At 36.7% G+C, this 22,837-nt stretch overlaps 1 protein-coding gene across 1 annotated transcript; it reads right to left on the bottom strand.

Annotated features, from left to right (window-relative positions):
- Nucleotides 1-2,782: 2,782 nt before the first annotated feature.
- LOC149842310 (protein MANNAN SYNTHESIS-RELATED 2-like) lies at nucleotides 2,783-12,792 on the bottom strand. Its single transcript, XM_089999056.1, has 6 exons — nucleotides 12,634-12,792; nucleotides 11,639-11,783; nucleotides 11,485-11,549; nucleotides 10,532-10,617; nucleotides 4,138-4,711; nucleotides 2,783-3,115 (listed from the first exon to the last, which is right to left on the bottom strand). The coding sequence occupies exons 1-6, from the start codon at nucleotides 12,733-12,735 to the stop codon at nucleotides 2,843-2,845; spliced, it is 1,245 nt and encodes a 414-aa protein (XP_089855182.1). The 5' UTR covers nucleotides 12,736-12,792; the 3' UTR covers nucleotides 2,783-2,842.
- Between the last annotated feature and the right edge of the window lie 10,045 nt (nucleotides 12,793-22,837).

Genomic DNA, 22,837 nt, shown 5'->3' with positions numbered 1-22,837 from the left:
GAGATTGAGGTTGTCTTTGGGATATTGCTTACGATCCCTATATATGGAGTCTCTATATATTGACGATACATATGACTACTTGAAAGGAATGCGTGTGTGAATGAGACTTGGAAGTCTCTAATAGAGACTAAGTTCAAAGCTTAACTAATTAGTTTTTTATATTGTCTGAATCTTGAACACACTAAGTGAAGGTTCAAAACCCAAAAGGTACCTTCATTATGCATATGACTACGAACAACTTCATGTTTTACCTTTTATAATTTTAACTCATGTGGGGAATTGTTATTGTTTGGCTCAAAATTAATATTTTTGAATAAAGCTCTATGACTAAATAACCCTCTTTTTGCCTAGTTTTTAAGAAAATAGATTTTGGAGGGAAAGTCTACTTTATAAAATATGTTTAGTCACACATTGAACATTTGTAAAACACAAGAAGTTTAAAATGAGTAGAGTTGACCTAGAGAGCAAGGCCATGAGGGGATTGTCAATTGAACTTTGAACTTTTGATTTTGGACTTAGATTTAAATTTGGATTTGGTTTTTATTTTAACTTTGAACTTGGACTTGGATTTAAATTAGGCTCACTCCAATCATGGTCTTTGATTTGACTTTGACTAATCTTTTTATTACTTATTTTGAACAATTTTATGCCTTATAAAATCTTTTAAAAAACTTATATTTTTTCTAAACAGCGGAGTGGTTGGCCAGGGCAGTAAAAGTTCATTTTTGACTTATAGGGAGAGCTACACAACCTTAATGACTAGCCTCAACGTCTTTGGTACATTGGGATGACGAGTTGGCGCATGCAACCCATTGTGGGTGGCCATTTGGGCCATAAATGGATGCATGCTACCCATTTGGACCAAATGAGTGCATGCCACCCATTTGACATTTATAGACTCATGCAAGTGATCCTTTGACCGTTTTGTTGGGGTCTATATAAACACTGGCTACCTTAGGTCATTCTATCAACAAAAGTTCTTCGTGATATCTCTCTCTCACTCTTTTCCCTGTCATTTTTTTTTAAGCTGTTTAGTATGATAATGTCATGGTGGCCAGCCTTCTCAATGCTAGGAGTGGCTGGTATCGCACGTTGAGGTGCAAGTTAAGTTGTATCCCATAAGCGAGGTCATATCCAACCTTACTTTTCCCTGTCGCTTTTGAGAAAGTGTCATTACTGCACACCTCCTAGCTTTTAGTTCCCTTATGTTGGGAAGACAATTTTAATAGGATTCAGATATCAAATTCCGAATAAGAAAAATTAACCACATAACGTAACAGATGCAAACAACATACTTTTAATTAATATGGCAGTCTCCTCCAATAACCAAATGTGTGATAGATGGTCAGAGATGCTCACATTTATCTCTATAGCAAAGGTGATTCAACCAGATGCCAACAAAAGTTTGGGAAAGGAATAAAGGAATAGAAAAATCAACAAACCAAATAGCTATTTGCGAAGTTCACATCTAATATATGCAAATGCAACCATGTTCTTTCTTCCTTGGATAATTTAACACAAACACGAATAAGCCAAGTGGCTCTTGTCAGAAACATAGTGCGAAACAAAATCAGAAGCAGCAGAAGTGGGGTTTCTTGATGGAACCAATATCTGTGTCCAGCAGCTATTCTTTGTCCAACAGCATTTGCATAAAATAATTGTTATTGTTTGTCTCTAAATTATAGCCTTTTTGAATCAAGCTCTATGACTAAATAACGCTCTTTTTGGCTAATTTTTAAGAAAATAGATTTTGAAGGGAAAGTTTATAAAATATGTTTAGTCACACTTTGAACATTTGTGAGAAACACATAAAGTTTAAAATGTGTAGAGTTGACTTAGAGAGCAATGCCCTGAGGGGATTATCGATTGAACTTTGAATTTTGGACTTACATTTAAATTTGGATTTGATTTTGACTTTGAACTTGGATTTGAATTAAGCTCGGTCCAATCTTGGTCTTTGATTTGACTTTGACCAATCTTTTGATCACTTATTTTGAACAATTTTATACCTTATAAAATCTTTTAAAATTGGCTAGGGCAGTCAAAGTTCATTTTTGACTTATGTGGAGAGCTACACAACCTTAATGACTAGCCTCAACGTCTTTGGCACATTGGGATGACGAGTTGGCGCATGCAACCTATTGTGGGTGGCCATTTGGGCCATAAATGGGTGCATGCTACCAGTTTGTACCGAATGAGGTCATGCCACCCATTTGCCATTTATCGACTCATGCAAGTGATCCTCTGGCCCGTTTTGTTAGGATCTATATAAACACTAGCTACCTTAGGTCATCCTATCAACAAATGTTCTTTGTGGTCTCTCTCCCACTCTCTTTTCCCTGTCATTTTCTTGAAGCTGTTTAGTATGATAATGTCATGGTGGCCAGCCTTCTCAATGCTAGGAGTGACTGGTATTGCACCTTGATGTGCAAGTTAAGTTGTATCCCATAAGAGAGATCATATCCAACCTTATTGCAACCCCGCCCCCCCCTCGTGCAACAACTGTTGCTTTTAAGAAAGTGTCATTACTGCAGTTCCCTCATGTTGGGAAGACAATTTTAATAGGATTCAGATTTCAAATTCTGAATAAGAAAAATTAACCACATAACGTAACAGATGAAAACATGCATTTAATTATGGCAGTCTCCCACAGTAACCAAATGTGTGATAGATGGTCAGAGATGCTCACATTTATCTCAATAGCAAAGGTGATTCAACCAGATGCCAGCAAAAGTTTGGGAAGGGAACAAAGGAATAGGAAAATCAACAAACCAAATAGCTATTTGCGAAGTCCACATCTAATATATGCAGATGCAACTATGTTCTTTCTTCCTTGGATAATTTAACACAAACATGAATAAGCCAAGTGGCTCTTGTCAGAAACATAGTGCGAAACAAAATCAGAGGCAGCAGAAGTGGGGTTTCTTGATGGAACCAGTATCTGTGTCCTACCAGCAGCTATTCTTTGTCCAACAACATTTGCATAAAATAAACCTGGAATTGCAGGCACAAAGACATCACTATGGGTGCAGATGTAGAAGTCAATGGCCTTCTCGATTTCGGGACTTCTCCAGTCAAGGAATGCATCCTTCTTCTCATCAGGAATAATGGATTCCTGTAAGTTGCACAATGAGATCAGTCGACAATTGAAGTATGTTTATTTCCTAAAAGGTGAACTTATGCAGGAGATCCATTCCTATCTCCGTTCATAGTCAGGCATCATAGTTCATATAGTCTGAATGCAAATAACAATGAGATGAATGGCATCAATGGATCTCGGGTCTACAATTAAGCCAAGTTTCCTCGATAGATCATTTGTTTTTCAAAAAAAAAAAATGCTCCTTGAATTTTTGTTAAACCTCAACACTTTTATAGTTTATAATACCAAATTTCCAAATATCAGCTTAGGAAAAATCCCGTCAATTCAGTCATGCATACTAATTGAATTTCCTTTGCCAAAGCCAACGACAACCCATCATTTTTAAAATGCAAAAGCAACAGAACTGTAAACTGATACATATCCCTGACAAGATGCAATAAATAAATTATATTTTCATGACAGCTATATCTTTGAACTTGCAGAGACCACAATCTCAGAAATCAGCAATTAGATGTTGATTCTGAATCAAGAGACATGTTTGACCTTGGCAAGCTGGCCTCATGTTTGAGAAGTTGATAGGTTGTGTCAATTGCCAGGTACGCATTGACCCTGACTTCTAGCTCAGTTCAAAGATTTTCTTCTTGTAGAGATTTATGTACTAGATGAAAAGCAACATTTTTTAGAGAACCAAGAAAGCCATTAGGTGAAATACAATCCCATGGGTTACCTAATGCAAAACAAAAATTTCAAATTTCAAGACAGACCTAAAATGTATCTATTCTTCACTAACTACAGAAATTTCCTGCAATAACAATTATAGTAGCCTTGCATATTTTGCATAGAAATACAGTTTGATACCAAAATCCAAATTCCAGTCCTTCAGACACATGGAAAAATTGTTAAGCTCGACTTGTTCATTTTTCAGCACAATGATCACTCACTAACTCAGGGTAATGCAGGCTCTCATGTAAAACAAGGAGATCAGATAATATAAGTAAAACAATCTGAAGAAAACTCAATCATTTGATAATTCATACCTTTGTATAGGTTCTAGGGAAGATAGCTTTCAGGTCCTCAAGATCTCCACGCCATTTGGACTGTGTAAGATAGATAACACAGTCACTAGTAAAACCGATTTTCTGCAAAAAATTACCAACTTCCAGAGGGCTATAGCATTTTTTTCTTCCATCAGCACCTTCACATCCCTTTAGCTGCAACATATCAAGCCTGAGATCTATTGCAATGAAGTGTCCATCAGACTTGTGACTTAAGGCTCTAAGTTTCTCAAGCATCTGATCTGCCACATCATGAATCTCTGATTGCAGCTCAAGAACACCAAACATACCAAGACAGAACGATGAATCCAATTCATCCTTTTGCAGTCCCCTTATTTTCATGTTTAGTGAAGGAAAATAGCTAACAAGTCTAACAGTCCTCGTCGATCTGAATATTGGTTCAATTTGCTCAAAAATAAAATCTGGTCTTGGTCTACTGGGGACTCTTACAATGGCAGGTTTATCTGCAATTACATCAGCGGGATCCCTTGCTATCTTGACAACACCATCGAGATTCTCGATGAATTTCTCAATGTCATAAATTTCTTCAAATTTCCTACCAAAAATAATTTATCAATCAGAGCAGATATCTGTGGGAGGTGAAAATGTTGTTAGAACAGTAGACATGATGCCCTTCTCTAAAGCAAAATAAAATAAATTTGAAAAAGGATAAGCATGTTAAAATATATGTATATATATATATATGTCTTGTCTAAAATACCCGATATAGGTATTTTAGTCTTTTCACATAGTTGTTTCTAGAAACGGCTATTTTATTAGGTTAGATTTTTCTTAAAAGTATTTTTTATTTTTTATTTCTTTTTCTTTTTTTTGAAAGTCATTGGGGGTCCCACCGTAGAGTCGTTGGGAGCCCCCAAATATAAATAGGGGACCTCTTCCCTTGTATTCATGATGTGTTCTCAAGCTCTCTTTAATAAAGATTTTATTCTTTACTTGCTTGTGTTGTCTTTTTAAGGCTTTTGTATTGTCTCATTGTAGACTTCTTACTTATATTTCTCTTGTCGTGCTTGTCTATTATTGGATTTTGTTAATGTTTTTGCATTCTTGGGTTATATTTCTGCATACTTCATTACATGGTATTAGAGCATGATTGTGCTCTTGATTTTGTTAAAGCTATCTATTGATAGTTTGTGATTCGAGAATTTCTTTCATACTTTTTGCTCATCCTCTCTCTAAGTCTCTATGGAGAATGAGACCGATCTTTCCTTCAAGTTAAATGACACCAACTATATGATGTGGGCATCCGCCACGGGGAACAACTTCAAGGGCAAAAATCTTTGGAGATACGTAATGGGGTCCATTCCAGAACTACAACTTGAACTTATCAAAATGGAAGGAAGACAAGAAAAAGCTCTAGAAGGAAACACTCGCACCAAGGCCATTGAAGATCACCAATCCAAGATAGAGGATTGGAAAAGTAAACATGCAAAAATTCTTGCATAGTTTATGAACAACGTGAAGCTCAAAATATGTGCCAACATAGCCAAATTCCGCAAAGCGAGGCATGGTTTTTTATGAAATGCATGTATATTAAAAAAAGACCTTGCGTGATAATTTTTTCTTCAAGAAAAAATTTGTACCATTAAGCAAGGGGACCTGAGTGTTTGTGATTATTTTAGCACACTTAGTCCCTTGTGGGATGGATTATCTCTTCTTGAACCCAAATGGGTTGCTAGTGAAGATGTTGAACTTAGAAGAAAGCAAATGAAAAAAAATATTTTTTTCAATTTTTACAATAGCTTAGGCCCAAATATGAACAAGTTAGATCTTTCCTTCCTCATAGATCTAAGCCTCTTCCCTTAGAGAATGCTGTTGCCGAAATATGTCAAGAAGAAACTCATCTTGGCATGATAAGAGAAGGAGATGAAATGTTAGCCGTGTCTAAACCTGGCAATCATGTTAAAACTTATAAGCCTCCACGCTTTGGGAGGCAAAATGAATATAATGAAAACCATAGGAAAGTCATTTTCCACAATTCTCATGAACCAAGACATATAAGGCCTAATTGTCTCAAGTTATATGAAACTCCAAAGAACAAAGTTGCGCCCGTCGAAGAATCTACACCAAGGAAGGAAGAACCAACTAAAGAAAATGATTCATTTTCACTAGCTCAATTATCGGAGATACTTCAAATTCTACTCAAATCTCCATTTACATAGAGTGCCGCCATTGCCTCTTCCTCACCTCTAGGTATGTCTTCATTAATCCTTGACTCGAGGGTTTCTTTTTATATGACACCACTTGAGAGTGGTTTATCCGAATTATGCACTAATTCAAAAACCTCTTATGTTTCAGCTGCCGACGAAACATCTCTATAAATTAAAAGTATTGAAATTTTAAATTCTTCTAAAACTTTTTTTTTGCCAAATGTTAGAGTTGTTTCACAACTAAATCTAAATCTTCTTTCCGTTTCTCAATTTTTCGATCATGGATGTGGAATATCCATCTCTTCTAAGGGTTGCTCTGTGCAGGATCTCCAGTCCAGAAAGTTGATTGAGAAATGCCATAGGAAAAGAGATTTCTATTACATGAACTATTTAAATCTTCCTACCAACTCTTTTTATAATTATGTCCAAGATAAAAATATTGAAAATTGACATAAAAAAATGGACATCCAAGTTTCTTTAAGATGTACCTTTTTCCCTTTGGAAAAAAAATTTGTAATGAGAAAAATTTTGCCCGTAAGGATTGTATTTTTGAAAAAATGAAATCCACTCTCTTTCCAAATAGAACTTTCATTTCTAAGAGACCTTTTGAATTAGTGCATTCGGATGTTTGGGGACTGTCTCCCGTCATATCAAAAGGATACTCATATTATGTGACGTTTATTGATGATTTTACTATATATGTACAGATATACTTTCTTAATTTCAAATCCGATGTCTTCTCATTTTTAAAAAAAATCATATGATTGTCAAAAATCAATTTTCAAGCAACATCTCTATCCTTAGATACGATTCAGGTGGTGAATATTTGTCAAATGAATTTCAAAATTATTTAGAAACAAATGGAATTTGTCATAAAAAATCATGTCCTAGAACTCCCCAACAAAATAGATTAGTCGAAAGGAAACATAGACACATCTTGGAAACTACTAAGACACTACTTATTTCTAAAGAAATTCTAAAAGGTTTTTGGGCCGAAGACGCTCTAACGTCAACTTATTCAATAAATAGAATGATCTCATCGTCTTTCCAAAACATATCTCCCTATGAAAAATTATTTGAAAGAACACCCAACTTCAATAGATTAAGACTTTTTTGTTGTAAGTGCTTTGTGCTTTATCATAAAAGAGATAAATTGTCCCCAAAAGTTATTGAATGTGTATTCTTAGGTTATGAAGAAAACTAAAAAAGATATAAATATTTTGATCCCCAAAACAACAAACTATATATTTCTAAAGATGTAACATTTTTAAAAAATGAAAATGGTTTTGAGAACACCAAAGACAACAATAAAGTTGAATATATTTTTTTATTTGATCTTTTACCACAAGAAGAGTTGAACTCTTGTAACGAAGGAGATACCCCCTAGATGTTAATGAAAATATGAAAGAAAAAATACATATAAATGATGATATTGTTGATAGACCTATGCAAACTTATACCCGACATGATTAAAGAAATCCTCTAAATGCTTTAGAAAAATATTCTCAAAATTCAAACTTAGAGGAAACGTCTCTTAGGAGATCCAATCGTATTTCCAATCCATCAAATATATTTGTATCCTATGACACATTAACACCAAAGTATAGGTCGTGTTTAATTGGATTACATTCATTTCATGAACCATCTCATTATAATGAAATAAAAAATCTCCTGCATTGGGTTGAAACTATGAATTTAGAACTTAGTGCTTTTGAAAAAGCTAAAACTTGAGAGATAACTTCATTACCCATAGGAAATAAATCTATAGGATGCAAATGAGTTTTCAAAGTTAAGACCAAGGGTGGTGGGTCTTTAGAACGTTACAAAGCTAGACTAGTAGATAAGGGATACTCTCAAGAGTATAGTATTGACTACGAAGAAACATTTGCCCCTGTTGCCAGAATGACTAGTGTTAGGACCGTCATAGCCGTTGTATCTATTAAACAATGGCCCATTTATCAACTAGATGTGAAAAATGCCTTTTTAAATGGTGAATTAAGTGAAGAAGTATACATGGATCCTCCACCGGGGGTTTGCATTGGTAAAGAAAAAATTCTTAGACTTAAAAAAGACTTATATGGTCTAAAACAAACTCAAAAAGCTTGGCATGACAAATTTAGTAATGTGATGACTCACTTAGGTTTTCATTCGTGTTATATTGACACTGCTCTTTTTGTGAAAAGTATAGGTTCTATGGTGGTTATTCTTCTACTTTATATAGATTATATGATTATCACTGGAAGTGATAAGCAAGGAATCAATGACATTAAAAACATTTTAAAAGAAAATTTTGAAGTGTAATTTAGGATTCTTAAGATACTTCTTAGGTATTGAAGTTGTGTACTCTCCCCGAGGGTACATTCTTTCTCAAATGAAACTTGTTGCTGACATTTGTACTAAGTTTGGTATTTCAGATGATAAGAAGATTGAAACCCGTGAAGTTATTAACACAAAATTGAGGTTGAAAGATGGGACTCTACTCGAAGATCCTACCCCTTACCTCCAACATGTTGGATCACTCACATACTTTTTCATCACTCAGCCAAACATAGCTCACGCAGTTCATTCAATCAGTCAGTTTCAATATGCTCCTACTACCATGCGCATGAGTGTTGTCTTAAGAATTATCAAATATAACAAGAATACTACAACCAAAGGAGTTTTCTTTCCTCATCCTTTTCACTTGATTTATATGCCTATACTGATGTTGATTGGGGTGAAATCCCAATGATAGAGTCTTAACTATAGGTTTCTGTGTGTTTTTAGGTGACTCTATGATCTCATGGAGATGTAAGAAGCAACACAAAGTATCACTATCTTCAACTGAAGTCGAATATCGTGCAATGGCCACTACGACTATAGAGCTTGTGTGGCTTAGAAGTCTTCTCAGTAGTATGAGCATAGTCATCTCCACACCTTCGAAAATGTGTTGTGACAATACAAGTGCAATTTACATCGCAAGTAACCGCACCTTTCATGAGCGGACTAAGCATATTGAGATGGACTGTCACTAAGTACATGACGAATATCTGAGAAGAGCTATTACTTTGCCATATCACATCAGAGTACCAGTTGGCGGATTTCTTCATCAAAGCTCTTCGTGCTCCTCGTTTTATTTTTCGCCTTAACAAACTTTCGATTATCTACGTGTATATATATATATATATATATATGTCTTGTCTAAAATACCCGATAAGGGTATTTTAGTCTTTTCACATAGTTGTTTCTAGAAACAACTATTTTATTAAGTTAGATTTTTCTTAAATGTAATTTTTATTTTTTTAATTTCTTTTTCTTTTTTTTTAACTCATTGGGGGTCCCACCATAGAGTTGTTGGGACCCCCAACAGTCATAAATATGACCGTTGGGGGCTCCCAACGACTATGTGGGAGCCCCCAATGGTTTCTCACTCTCTTTTTTGTGTATAAATAGAGAACCTCTCCCCTTGTATTTTTGATGTGTTCTCAAGCTCTCTTTAATAAAGATTTTATTCTTTACTTGCTTGTGTTGCCTTTTTCCGCATACTTCATTACAAAGCAAGTGGCAGATGTTTCTTAATGCCAGCTCACATTTTCCAGAAAATTTAGAGGTGACATATGTGTTGATAGTTGGATACTCTAGATCAGACTCTGTGTTGTTTAACTTTCATGATGAATGAACCCAATCACAAGGAGCCAACAAAATCACAGTTTTGACAGAATACTATGAAACACATCATAAAATAGTTTAATTTTTGTTCACACTGTGAAAGCAGAATCAGTTGCATTAATTACATATCCACATACAAAAATGGAATGATCTGTAGCTGTGTGTCTATTTTTCTTGAGTATGCAAGGATGACAGTAAGATATCCCTGGACTGATTCAGTTATAAAAAATAGTCATGGCAAAGGAAAAAACCATAATTCAGTAGTGCAGAAACTAAAAGCTATTGCTGCAAATTGTGAGACAAATTTCAGACATTGAGCGTTGAACTTATTCTGATGATCACTTGTATAAATCTCAACGGAGATCTTCCAACTGATGTTTGTTCTCGTCTGATACTAGTCCAGAGTCATCAATTTTCCACAATAAAGGCATCCCTACTCTCTTAAGATGCATCTACTAGTACTATAATTGACTTCAAGCAAAATAAAAGAATATGTGTTATGTTATCCTAGAACTTGTATAAGGTTAAGGTGAATTTCCTTTAATTAAACAACAAATCACCTCATTTCACTTGGATTGCTTCCTTGGATATCAGGGATCACCAAAGTTGCCCCCAGATACCTGGCAACGACTACTGCATCTGCAATCTGATTACAAACAATCAAGAAGGCAAGTAAAGAGGAAATCATGAGAAGCATGCCAAACCAAATAAAACACCCACTGAGATGTTGGAGTTTACTAGAAAAGCAAGCAAAAGCATGGGCTTCCTCCAAATTCCACCAGTTATCAACAAATAATCCAAATTAAACTTCACGAATTAAGTCAGAATTATCTTACTCTGGTGAATTAGTTAAAGTTATTGGGTGCATCTGACAACTCAAAGCAATAACTTGCAGTAAACTTGTCTCCATTAGCTTTCCCTAATTCCAGAGTCACTGGTTTAGCCACAAATCCCAGAAGCTTCTTAAAACTTTGGAAGCTAGATTTATAAGTGTGAAATCACACGCTTCAAAAATGTATGAGAGACCCGATTCTGTAAAATGAAAAGTTAGCTTCTTTCAATATGAAAATGAGCCTTGTTATTTTAAATGTCTTTTGCATGACAAAAGAATTTAAAAACTTATGTTTTTAAAAGTATAAAATGAACACTATTGACAAAAGTTCTTAAATTCATTTTAAGTAAAACACATCTTAACTATATGTTTATCTCATTTTCTACTTATTACTATAATTGTTTCTTACTCGCTTTCCCTTATGCCTCCTAAACGCTACATGCTCAAAGCATTTTTTTAAACAGTAGCTTCTTGCTTCATTGTTTGCGCATCACTTCATGCACCTTCTTCTTGCTCTGCTAACTATGGGTTTAACATTGCTGAAGTCTGACTCAGGTCAAGAGAGACGATGTCACAATGTTTAATTCCAACAGATAATTCCTCACCACAATCAAGGCTTTTATTTCTAAGGAACCAGTAGAAAGCTTCCAGAAAAAAAAGAGGCACTCGTCTTTAATATACCTGAGAGAGGTGGTACTCTGGACCATTAGTCAATGAAAATGTGATAAACCCTTTTGCCTGCTTCTCTTTAGAGAAAAAAAAAACAAAATAAAATGGATAAGTTGCACTTTTGTCATGTTTTAAAATCAAATAAAGTTTTGAATGAGAAAAATACTGGGTTCCAGTTTGCTCCAGCAGGTCTTCAATTCTGTCTCATTTTTAATCCATGGTCCGCTTATTTGCACAATTTTATTCTCAACATTCTTCTCTGCAATTCCATCAACTTGAGTTTTTTGGCCAGAAGCATCAGGATGCTTCACCTTCAAATATTAGAAGAAATATAGAAACAATTAGTCAAAACAAGTATCAGCAGAGGACCACCCTGATAATTCCACTGCACTGCAAATTATAAGATACTTACCAAACAAAAAATAAAAAACTAGTTATAAATATAAACAAACAAAAAAACTATAATCTTAAATGATAAACGTTTCAGAAAGATAGAAAGCAATTCAACATTAGCGCAAGAAGGATTAAAAAAACAAATGCACCAAAAATTGTTAAAAGAGCAGTAACAGACGAGTAGCTAAAAACTTGTCATAGAAATGAATTACTCCATTAACTTTGGCAGAAATACCCTAATTCTGCACGTACATGAAGAAAAAGAAACGAATCTGTAGGAGTTCGGATAAAAGTTCCCAAATTAATAAGAAATCTCAAAAAATTGCAAGCAATGCCGCAGCAACAGACCAAAATATTAAATAGCAGCCATTAAGACGTAGTACTTAAACTAATTGCTAACCTGAATTCCCTGCTCATAACAGATAACTACAAAATCCAGGGAAGATATAACTACCATCATAGGAATCACACTAAATCAAAAGAAAATTAAATTAAAACTGCCAAATGATAAAATAAACAACAAAAAAATGTAGCAAAAGTTCACCAATACCAAGCATTCAGGAAAAAACCCAAAATACCACAAGTATCCTCCACCACAAAGAACCATCTCTCACTAGATCTGACAATAAATGAACCCCAAAAACGAGATCCAAATTCTCTAATCATGAAACTGATAAACAACCAATACCCATCATCACAATTTCACCAGAAACCACCAATGATAACCAAAAAAGGCAAACGGATTCTACAAAAGAGGGAAAGTATCACCTCAACGGGATCAAAATGGTCTTCCTTAATCATGTTGGCAAGCATTAAAAACATTATTAGAGTGAGAATACCACCCAGAACCTGCCTCGGATCCACCGCCATCTCCAGATCCGAAGAGCACCACCGACTCTTCTGCTCTCTCGGATTGTGAAAGCTGTGTATTTCACTAGCGGTTAGCAGCAAGAGACATTTAATCAGCTCGTGAGGACCAATGGTGGGGATGTGGACAGTGTTTGCAATAATCACCCTCGTTTTTTTCCCCTCATTTTGGCTGTTTATTGTGTTGACTGTCGACACCTCAAGTAGAAACCGATAGACCGGTCAGATTCCTTGTCTAAAGGTAATTTTTTTTTTTCGGAAAATGGACTGAAGGGAATTCACTGGCCGGAACGGTTTTTTTTTTTCTTTTTTATAGAAACGGTTAGGAAACTCGCCCGAGACGAGTTCTGAGACAAGCCCACAAAATCTTTTTACATTTTTTCAGATAAGAAAAGGATTATGTTTTTCACCCAAATGATGTTTGACCACCACAGGGGTCGCCACGCAGGCTTAGCAGGGTGGTTGTGAGGGTGCTGAGATGAAGGCGCCGGACCAAAACCTACTGGTGCACGGGTATATTAGTACCTTTTAGAGGTAGGCCATGCAAGGCAGGATGACTGTGGTGTGCCCCGCCAAGTTTTTTCTCACTTTGGTGAGGGTTCTCGGTCATAAAAAAAACACCCTCACACCAATGGGTGGGGTGGGGTGGGGTGGGGGGGCTCCGCTTGTCTGGTGTGTTGGGACGTTGCAGGTTCAAAACTCAATAGTACAGTTGTGTATAACTGGTAGGGGTCTGACTAACCCCCAGCTTGCCTTTAAAAAAAAAAAACTCAGATCCCATTTTACCTATCAAAAACTATCAAAGTGTACACCCACCTTCAGCTCCACCGCCAAAGTTGTGCACCGTGTGTTTCAAACTCCTGACGTCTCGTCAAGTTGCGATTTTCATTAATCAACTCGGCAGAATAGGTGCAACGTGACCGCAGCACACCAAAAGTTTGCAATTACATTTCACCTCATCGTCTTTTTATTACTGGGATAAGCCCAAGTAGCTGAGGGAGTGATGTAAATCGAGAGCGATAAAATATATGCTAGGCTATTTTTACACTAGAGAATCTAATTAATGAAATAACTAAAAAATTAACAAGAATGAAACTTGGATTCTCATATCAACTCTGTCTATCTTTTTATAGATGAGAGTTTTTTAATTACAATGAAATTAATTAACATATTTAGATAACTTTCCCAAAAGATAAAACTTATTCTAACAATATGGAACAGACATATTGATACAATATCTAAGCACAAAGATCCAAAACAAAATTTAAAATCTAAAACGGACCCAAACAAATATTTTATGGACCTAGGTCTTCTTGTAACACCCCAAGATTTTTAACTCAAAAATTTTGAGAATTTTTTTCATCAACGAAAATATTTTTTCAACTTCTTAGATTAAAACCTTGGGCGAGTTGCAGTTCGGTCAATCACACTAGTACTGGATTTTTATGAAAAATAAACATACTCAAATAAAACTTTTATTTTCACATATACAGTATTGTTCAACAGGTAAATAAATAATACTAATGTTCAGAAAAACAAAAAGGACATGAGTTTCAAAAATTCAGTCTCTAGGAAAGGAAAGGAAATGATTTGGCTTTTTTACTGTGCCTTAGCTCCCCGTCACCGCCCCTGTAGATCATTCAATGCCTTTAATTGTGTAGGGGGTCAATAACCACACCCCTGTAGAAATACAATGTGTAAAGCAGCAGGCATACATGAAACATCATTTTTCTCGCATATAAACAAATCTCATGGCATTAATAAATCATTGAACTATAGGAAAACCAAATTCAATACTTATGCATGATGAAGTATATTATGCATGGCTTACCAATGCAGAAGATCGTTCATCTATGACATGAGTGACCTATAATTCTTTCATTTATGTGGTATTTCTTAGATGATGCATGATACGCTTCACTAAATGTGCAATACACTTTTGTTTCTCTTGTTAACAATCTTTGTGGGTATGACACAAACAATATTCAGATCAGAGACACAATTAAGGGGTATATTTAAATAATTTATATCTTATTACCTTTGCACTTTCTTTCCGGTTCATGGTGAGGAACAAAACTTATCGAGAGAGAAATCTTAACACCCTCAACCTGATATATCAGAATTTCATTTAGTTGAAGCCTTATTCACTACTACCTCGCGACACCAGTGGTAGCTATCCCTTATCTTCATGACTGAAAAAGCAACTCTCTGTACTTTACAATACTGCATAGAGCCAATCGTACCTGCTTACTCTCTTATTGTAAGCAACATGAGAATTAACATTCACTTTCTTAATTAGTTAATCCTCGTGACATATGTATGCAAACATTATTTATGCTTTTGCAAACCTTAATGACATCCACATGACACAAGTACATATGATTTTCATTCTAATCATCTTAAAGTTGTTGGCCATTACTTTGAGGCACAACCAATACAATTCAATTTCATATGTCCTGAGTATATATGGCATTTCTCACTATCATGTGAGCCATAATTTCAATTTTATGCCCAAAATGTTTAAGAACAATGCATTGGCACACAATTTCTTTGCATTTTGCCAATTAACATGCATGTATATCACATTATTATCATGGTGCTTAACCACTACACTCAAGTCACATCCATCATGCATTGATCATACATTTGGCTATCATGCAACATGCATCACAAGCTGAGTTTTCTTATTCAAACAACCACACCACTCCATAAGGCGTGGTGTTCGTGCCATGTTCATCAATTAACATGCATGAAGTGTCTTAATACATCACGCTGGTAAAAAATGTACACCATATAAAAGAATGCACATCACATATATTGTATGCACCTGGCTGTTGAAGCTAGCTTGGAGGCCTAGAATCACAGGCAAAACTTCCAAAGGACTACAAAGTTTTTAGTATAATTGAAAATTTCACATATGTTTTGAAGATTTTAGAAAGAGAGCATATTTTTATGTCGGTGCTGCATGATGCAGCGGCACTGCTGCCGCTAACAGCCACTCATCTCAACAGTTCTCGAGATGGAGACCACACCCATCTCGAGAAATGCCAAGATGGGTGGCTGTCATCAGCACTGCATAATGTGAACACTTTTAATAAACCCACAGTTGTTATGGTTAATCAAATATAGATAGTTAACCTAAGACTGTATTATCTATTTACTATTAATTAAAAAATTTGTTTCCCTCAAAAAGCAAAATCTCGATCTCAAACATGACCTTTAAAATTTTGTTAATTACTTTTTGACTCTTGTCCTCAAACTTAGGATTCTCATTTCTGTCGGTTGAAGTGTCGAACAAATCTGATGATGAACTAATATCAATACATTTTAAGGACAAATTAATAAAGAAATTAGGGGAGTAAGATATAATATAAAGATATAAACCTCGTAGTCCAGATTGGCATACAAGACCAATAATAATATCATAATAGTTGGAGGATAAAAAGGTAATATCTTCATGCAAACCAAAAATAGGTTAGTAGAAACTATATTTAAATTTTAAATAAGTGTTTCATGATCTACATAAACAAACTCTGATGCTCTTGTGACATTTGCCAGACATTAGGTGTATTTTTTAATTGAAGCAATAAGTTAGGTGCCATTTAGAAAAAAAAAATCCATTAAATTTCATGTTATATGTCACCTGGTTACTAGTTAATTTGAAATTACATATAAACTAAAAGGTTGCTAATGGTAGATCCATACCTAATAAATATTCTTTATTTCTTGAAAATATTAAAAAGACCAGGTGGGTTGTTTTTTCGACTATTTTAAATAAGATTTGTTGGAGTTCTTATCAAGTGGTAATATTTTTTTCAGATATTTTTTGGGATCATTTTTCCTCATAAAAAATTGTTGCATTGAGACAATCTTGAAAGTTCTAAATATTACTTTCTGATTTCTTTAATGTTCAGCGATTAATCTCACATGCGATAATAGGTTTAAAAAATGCTTGCACAAAAGAAATAGTAGGTTAAAAAAGGAGTAGCGCTAGGGTGGTGACTCTGTACAAGAAAATAGCTGCTCACACACACACATATATACACACACAGTAGAGGTAGTTGCCAGACTACCACTAGTGTACATGTGGTTTTTATGTTGTTTTACGCAAATCTGACCCCGCAGATGTGTTCAACATGATTGATTTGTTAGAAAATAAGATTTATTGTATTTTTTTTATAACAAAAATATGATTTTTTTTAAGCTTTGGATATTTATGATATATATAAAGATTTTACACCTTTGATTTTAAAACCTTATAAAAACCTATCTGCATTGGACGATGCAAGAGCGAATTCCTATAAAATGAAGCACGTAAAATACATTTGTATGATCAGATTGAAGAAAAACATAGAATAATAATAATAATAATAATAATAATAATAATAATAATAACCGAATGGCACTAATTTTTAGCACCATTCCGTCTCATCATCATATTATCTATTAACATTTATAATTGTCACAGATGCATCAGTCTAAGACGTGTTACTTAACAAAAACAGGAGTTCAAAGTCATTACTTGTTTTATGAGGAGGAACCCTCGGCAAAGTGAGGAAAAACCCCCGGTAGGACTCACGACCTGACAACCCTATCTATATACGTTTAAGCTAATGGCTCTAGCTTAAAATAGTCACAAAACTTGTTGGAGATTGAAAATCCTGCAATAAATTGATCTTTTTGGGAAAAACTATTGAGCAAATCTCCATTCATTAATAGCATAGAACACTAATAAGAACACGCAATATTTTTGTGAAAATTAAGATCATAAAAAAATACTTTTTATTATATATTGCAAATAAGTAGGCCTTTGAAAAATCTGTTCAGGATTTTCTCTCGTGAATATCTCAGCTATGGCACAAGCTCAAAATAGGGGACTGATTTTGACATTGGAAAAAGTACGTCATTTTTAGGGTTTGGGTGATGGCCTGGAATCTTTTTCTCTTGTGTGCTGGTTCAACTGAAGATAAAGGTGATCGTTTTTTTTCAAGTAGCTGCATGTATTCGTCACTGCAATCTAACGTCACGTAACCCAGCGTATTCAGTTTTGCCTTTATCGCTCAAGTGACAGTGGTGGGTCTGGGGAGAAGGTGCTAACTGCTTTGTCTTTGGTTCGACTCTCATTGGGTGTGCTGGTGCCTTTAATTGGTGGGTTTCCTAGGTAACCTCACTGGGGGTTTTATTGTAGGGGCAGACCCATTAAGTAACCTGATTATCGGCTAGGGTTCCTCATCATGAAAAAAATTGTATTTACCTTTCTTGAAATCCATTGGTCTGTCTATTTTAGCCAGTCTTTGCTTCTTGGTGTCCCCCACTTGGTACCGTATGGCTCACTTGGAGGAAGGATACCTTGGGTGCTGCTCATGAGAGAGGGTGGTGTATGTTTGCTCCCGATGATTCACTGAATCCCACGTCTGTGTTCGGGGGTCCCAAAAAGCACCATGTATATAAGCACATGGGGCTCGTATTCCCGTGTATGTTGACATCACTCAGCATTAGAGTCTGGTGCGGTTGCAAAGACTTAAGTACCCTTTCTTGCTATTCTTGTCATAAAACGATGGTTTGAGAAAATGACAAAAATATCTTTCATTCAAAAAAGGAAAACAAACGGTTCAAAAAAAGGACAAACATGTTATTCATCAAGAAAGTCGAGGATGATGTTGACTCTTTAAAGTCTACACAGCGAAACGAACCTTAGCCGACGATCCGGCGAAACGATGGTGAGCCGACGATCCGATGGTTATCCGACGAAACAAACCTGAGCCATAAAAAATGTCTGTTTGAACTTTTCATCGTCATCTTCTTCTTTCTTCTCCGCAAAACACTGTAAAACCCCCTCTCTCTCTAGAGAAGAAATCAAGGGAGGCAAAGAGTTCCCCCTAGAGAAGGCCATGAACATCAACCCTCTCACTCTCTCTCCCTTCTCTTTCTACTTCTATGCACATCCAGCAGACGATCCTACATTGCTCCATCAAACACCGACTGACCTGCACACTGATTGTAGCATCGTTCAACTTGATGAGTTGTGGAGCCTGATTCATAGTTTTTGCCCTTACATGAGGGGGTTTGGGGGCTCCTCTCAGCGTGGGTAGCATTATTCAACTTGATGAGTTGTGGAGCCTCATTTAGAGTTTTTGCTCTTACAGGAAGGGGGTTTGGGGGCTCTCTCCTGGCGCGCAGGGATTTGTAGTATTGTCAGGCCTTCCTACAGCGATTTGTAGTGTTTTCGGGTCTCCAACGAGCCCCACAACGATTTATAGTGTTATCTGGCCTTTCAACAGCGATTTGTAGTATTGTTGGGCTTTTCTATAACGATTTGTAGTGTTTTCGGGTCTCCAACGAGCCCCACAATGATTTATAATGTTATTTGGCCTTTCAACAATGATTTGTAGTGTCTTCCGCAAATCATTATAGCGATTTGTAATATTTTTGGGTCTCCAACGAGCCCCACAACAATTTATAGTATTGTCCAGTTTTTTAACATCGATTTGTAGTATTATTGGGCATTCTTACAATGATTTGTAGTGTTTTTGGGTCTCCAACGAGCCTCACAACGATTTATAGTATTATTCGGTCTTCCAACAACGATTTGTAGTGTCTTTCGCAAATCACTATAGCGATTTATAGTATTTTTGGGTCTCTATCGAGCTCTATAACGATTTATAGTGTTGTTGAATCTCACTATAGTGATTTGTAGTGTCTTCAGCAAATCACTATAGCGATTTGTAGTGTTATTCAGTAAGCAAATCACTACCTGAATTAGGACCAACTTATCAGGGTCATATCTTCCTAACCGGATATCATATTCCAAATTCGTAAAAAATTGTGTCTTCGTTATTGAGTCTAGTTTATTTTTGTCAAATTTTAGCGATTTATATGGTCATTTTATTCTCAATTTTAACTAAAAATCAGACCCCTATTATTCTGTGTTATTTGAGTTGCACAATATAGAATAATAGAGGTCTGGTTTTTAGTTAAAATGGGAAATGAAATGACAATAAAAATCACTAAAAAGTTACAGAAATAAACTAGACTCAATAACAAAGGCACCACATTTTACGGATTTGAAATATGACTTTCGGTTAGGAAGATATGACCCTAACAAGTTGGTCCTAATTCGAGTAGCGATTTGCTTACTGAATAACACTACAAATCGTTATAATGATTTATGAAAGATACTACAAATCGCTATAGTGAGATCCAACAACACTATAAATCGCTGTGGGGCTCGATGGAGACCCCAAAATACTACAAATCGCTATAGTGATTTGTGGAAGATACTACAAATCGTTGTTGGAAGACTGGATAACACTATAAATCATTGTAGGGGTTGTTGGAGACCCGAAAACACTACAAATCACTTTAGGAAGGCTCGACAATACTATAAATCATTGTTGGAAGACCGGATAACACTATAAATCGTTGTGAGGCTTGTTGGAGACCCGAAAACACTACAAATCGTTGTATGAAGGCTCGACAATACTACAAATTATTGTTGAAAGGCTGAATAACAGTATAAATCGTTGTGAGGCTCATTGGAGACCCGAAAACACTACAAATTATTGTAGAAAGGCTCGACAATACTACAAATCGTTGTTGGAAGACCGGACAACACTATAAATCGTTGTGGGGCTTGTTGAAGACCGAACAACACTACAAATCGTTGTAGGAATGCCCGACAATACTACAAATCGTTGTTGAAAGGCCGGATAACACTATAAATCGTTGTGGGGCTCGTTGGAGACCCGAAAATACTACAAATCGCTGTAGCAGAGTCATTAAAAAAATCATGGGAAAGAAACAGAAAAAGAAAAATAAAAATAAAAAATTTGTTGGAAGGGGTGTTATGAAAACCTCGAGCAAGAAACAACCGAAGGAAACATGAGCTCCACGATTAAACAAAATGCTTTATTGCTCTTTTTTGATAGTTAAAAGAGGGAAAGAAAATAAAAAAATTATACAAGGCCCCAAAAAAATTTGGTCTTGGGGGCGCTGCCCCCCGAGCCCCCCGCCACGGGCGCCCCCCTTGGACCCCTTTCCTGTAAGGGCAAAAACTCTAAATCAGGCTCCAAAACTCATCAAGTTGAATGATGCTACCCACGCTGGGAGGAACCCTCAGACCCCCCTTTTGTAAGGGTAAAAACTCTGAATCAGACTCCATAACTCTTCAAGTTGAATGGTGCTACCCACGCTGGGAGTAGCCCCCAGACCCCTCTTCTGTAAGGGTAAAAACTCTGAATCAGACTCCATAACTCTTCAAGTTGAATGATGCTACCCACGCTGAGAGGAGCCCCCAGACCCCTCTTCTGTAAGGGTAAAAACTCTGAATCAGGATTCACTACTCATTTAGTTGAATGATGCTACCCACGCTGGGAGGAGCCCCCAAACCCTCCTCATGTAAGGGTAAAAACTCTGAATCAGGCTCCACAACAGCCAATGTGCAGGTCAGTCAGTGCTTGATGGAGTAATGTAGGATCTTTTGTTGGATGTGCACAAAAGCAGAAAGAGAAGGGAAAGAGAGTAAGAGGGTTGATGTTCATGGCCTCCTCCAGGAGAGATTTCTTTCTCGGATAATCCTGCAGTGCAGAGACTTGGTCTTAAATAATCATCTTCGGGGCACTTAAGTCTTTACAACCACTCCTTTTCTAGAATCGTCATTTTTTTTTTGCACCAATAGAGGAGAGGGTACTTAAGTCTTTGCAATTGCATCAAACTTCAACGCTAATTAATGCTGACAAACATGGGGATACGAGACACACATGCTTAAATACGTGGTGCTTTTTGGGACCCCCGAGCATAAGATGCGGGGGGGGGGGGGGACATATAACCAGCTTCACAATTTAAGCATTTGTTAGCTTGCCCTGTAAGTACCAAGGGATTTCAAAATAAGAAATTCTCATTGAGCACTACTATTCTGGATTTAAGGAAAGGTAACAAAACTTCAAGGGAGGTTGGCGTAGTGTGGTGGGGTGTTGGCTATTATTATATGGGCAGTCAAGGTTCGGTTCTCTTGGGCATCGCCCCTCTACGTAAGCCAACATGTAGCATAGGCCTCGAGGGCAGTGGTCCTAGCCTTGGAGTTTTTACACTGCCAGCACCATGACCGTAGGTATGGCAGGTTGAGGAGACTGCAGAATGTTTTCCTCATTTGATATTTATCGAGGAGAAATTTCAATTCAGGTGGTGGGGGCATAAGGCAAGAGAAACACACCCCGGGTATCAAATTCGTAACATCCTTCAACTTGAATGTTTTATGTAGACTCACTTAGTCAAATGTGCGAAACCCTTGAAAAGCTGAAGAAAGTTAGGAGGTGTTGGTTACGTTTTTAGCTAGAGTAACAAAAAATTGAGTGTTCCCTGAGATTGGCCAAGTGAACTTTGGTTTAGAAGCCTAATAAGATGGTGTGGGAGACGTTTCTCAACTTTCGACTCTTTCATTTTTTTCATTCAAGCGTTAGATTGATTTAGCCCTACACAAGATTTTCAAATTAAATATCAGCGATGTTTGTTACTATGAATGTGAATATTATATATCTACACGAGTTTGGGCTGCTAATTTTCAAGGTTGACAATTGACCAAATCATCATCCTAGGTGCTTTGACTGTGAGGTTGGCAACAAGCAGAATAAAATAAGCTTGGCATCACACTACAGGAAAAAGGGGGTTTACGGGCGCACTCTTCGCATGCCAGTAAAAGCATATTCACTGGTAGGGATGGCAGTGGGGCGGGGCGGGGGACAAGGTTTCCATCCCCGCCCCGCCTCAAAATTTTATCCTCCACCCCCGCCCCGCCTCCGCGGCGGGGATGGATTTTATCCTCCACCCCCGCGTCCATCCCCGTTTCATACCCTTCATCCCCGGTCCAAACGGGGATGAGGCGGGGCGGGGCGGGGCGGGGAAAAGTGCACGTCCACCCCCGCCCCGCCTCCGCGGCGGGGATGGATTTTATCCTCCACCCACGCCTCCATCCCCGTTTCATACCCTTCATCCCCGGTCCAAACGGGGCGAGGCCCCGCTTTCCCCCGGTCCACTGCCATCCCTATTCACTGGCGCTTTTTTTTTAAAGAGCTAGTGAAATTATTTAATTACTCGCGGATTAAGTTTG

The sequence above is a fragment of the Nuphar pumila genome, chromosome 3 (genome assembly GCF_984573655.1).
Source record: "Nuphar pumila chromosome 3, dmNupPumi1.hap1.1, whole genome shotgun sequence".
NCBI lineage: Eukaryota > Viridiplantae > Streptophyta > Magnoliopsida > Nymphaeales > Nymphaeaceae > Nuphar > Nuphar pumila.
The sequence above is the reverse complement of the archived record's forward strand: the minus strand, read 5'-3'. Positions and strand labels throughout refer to the sequence as shown.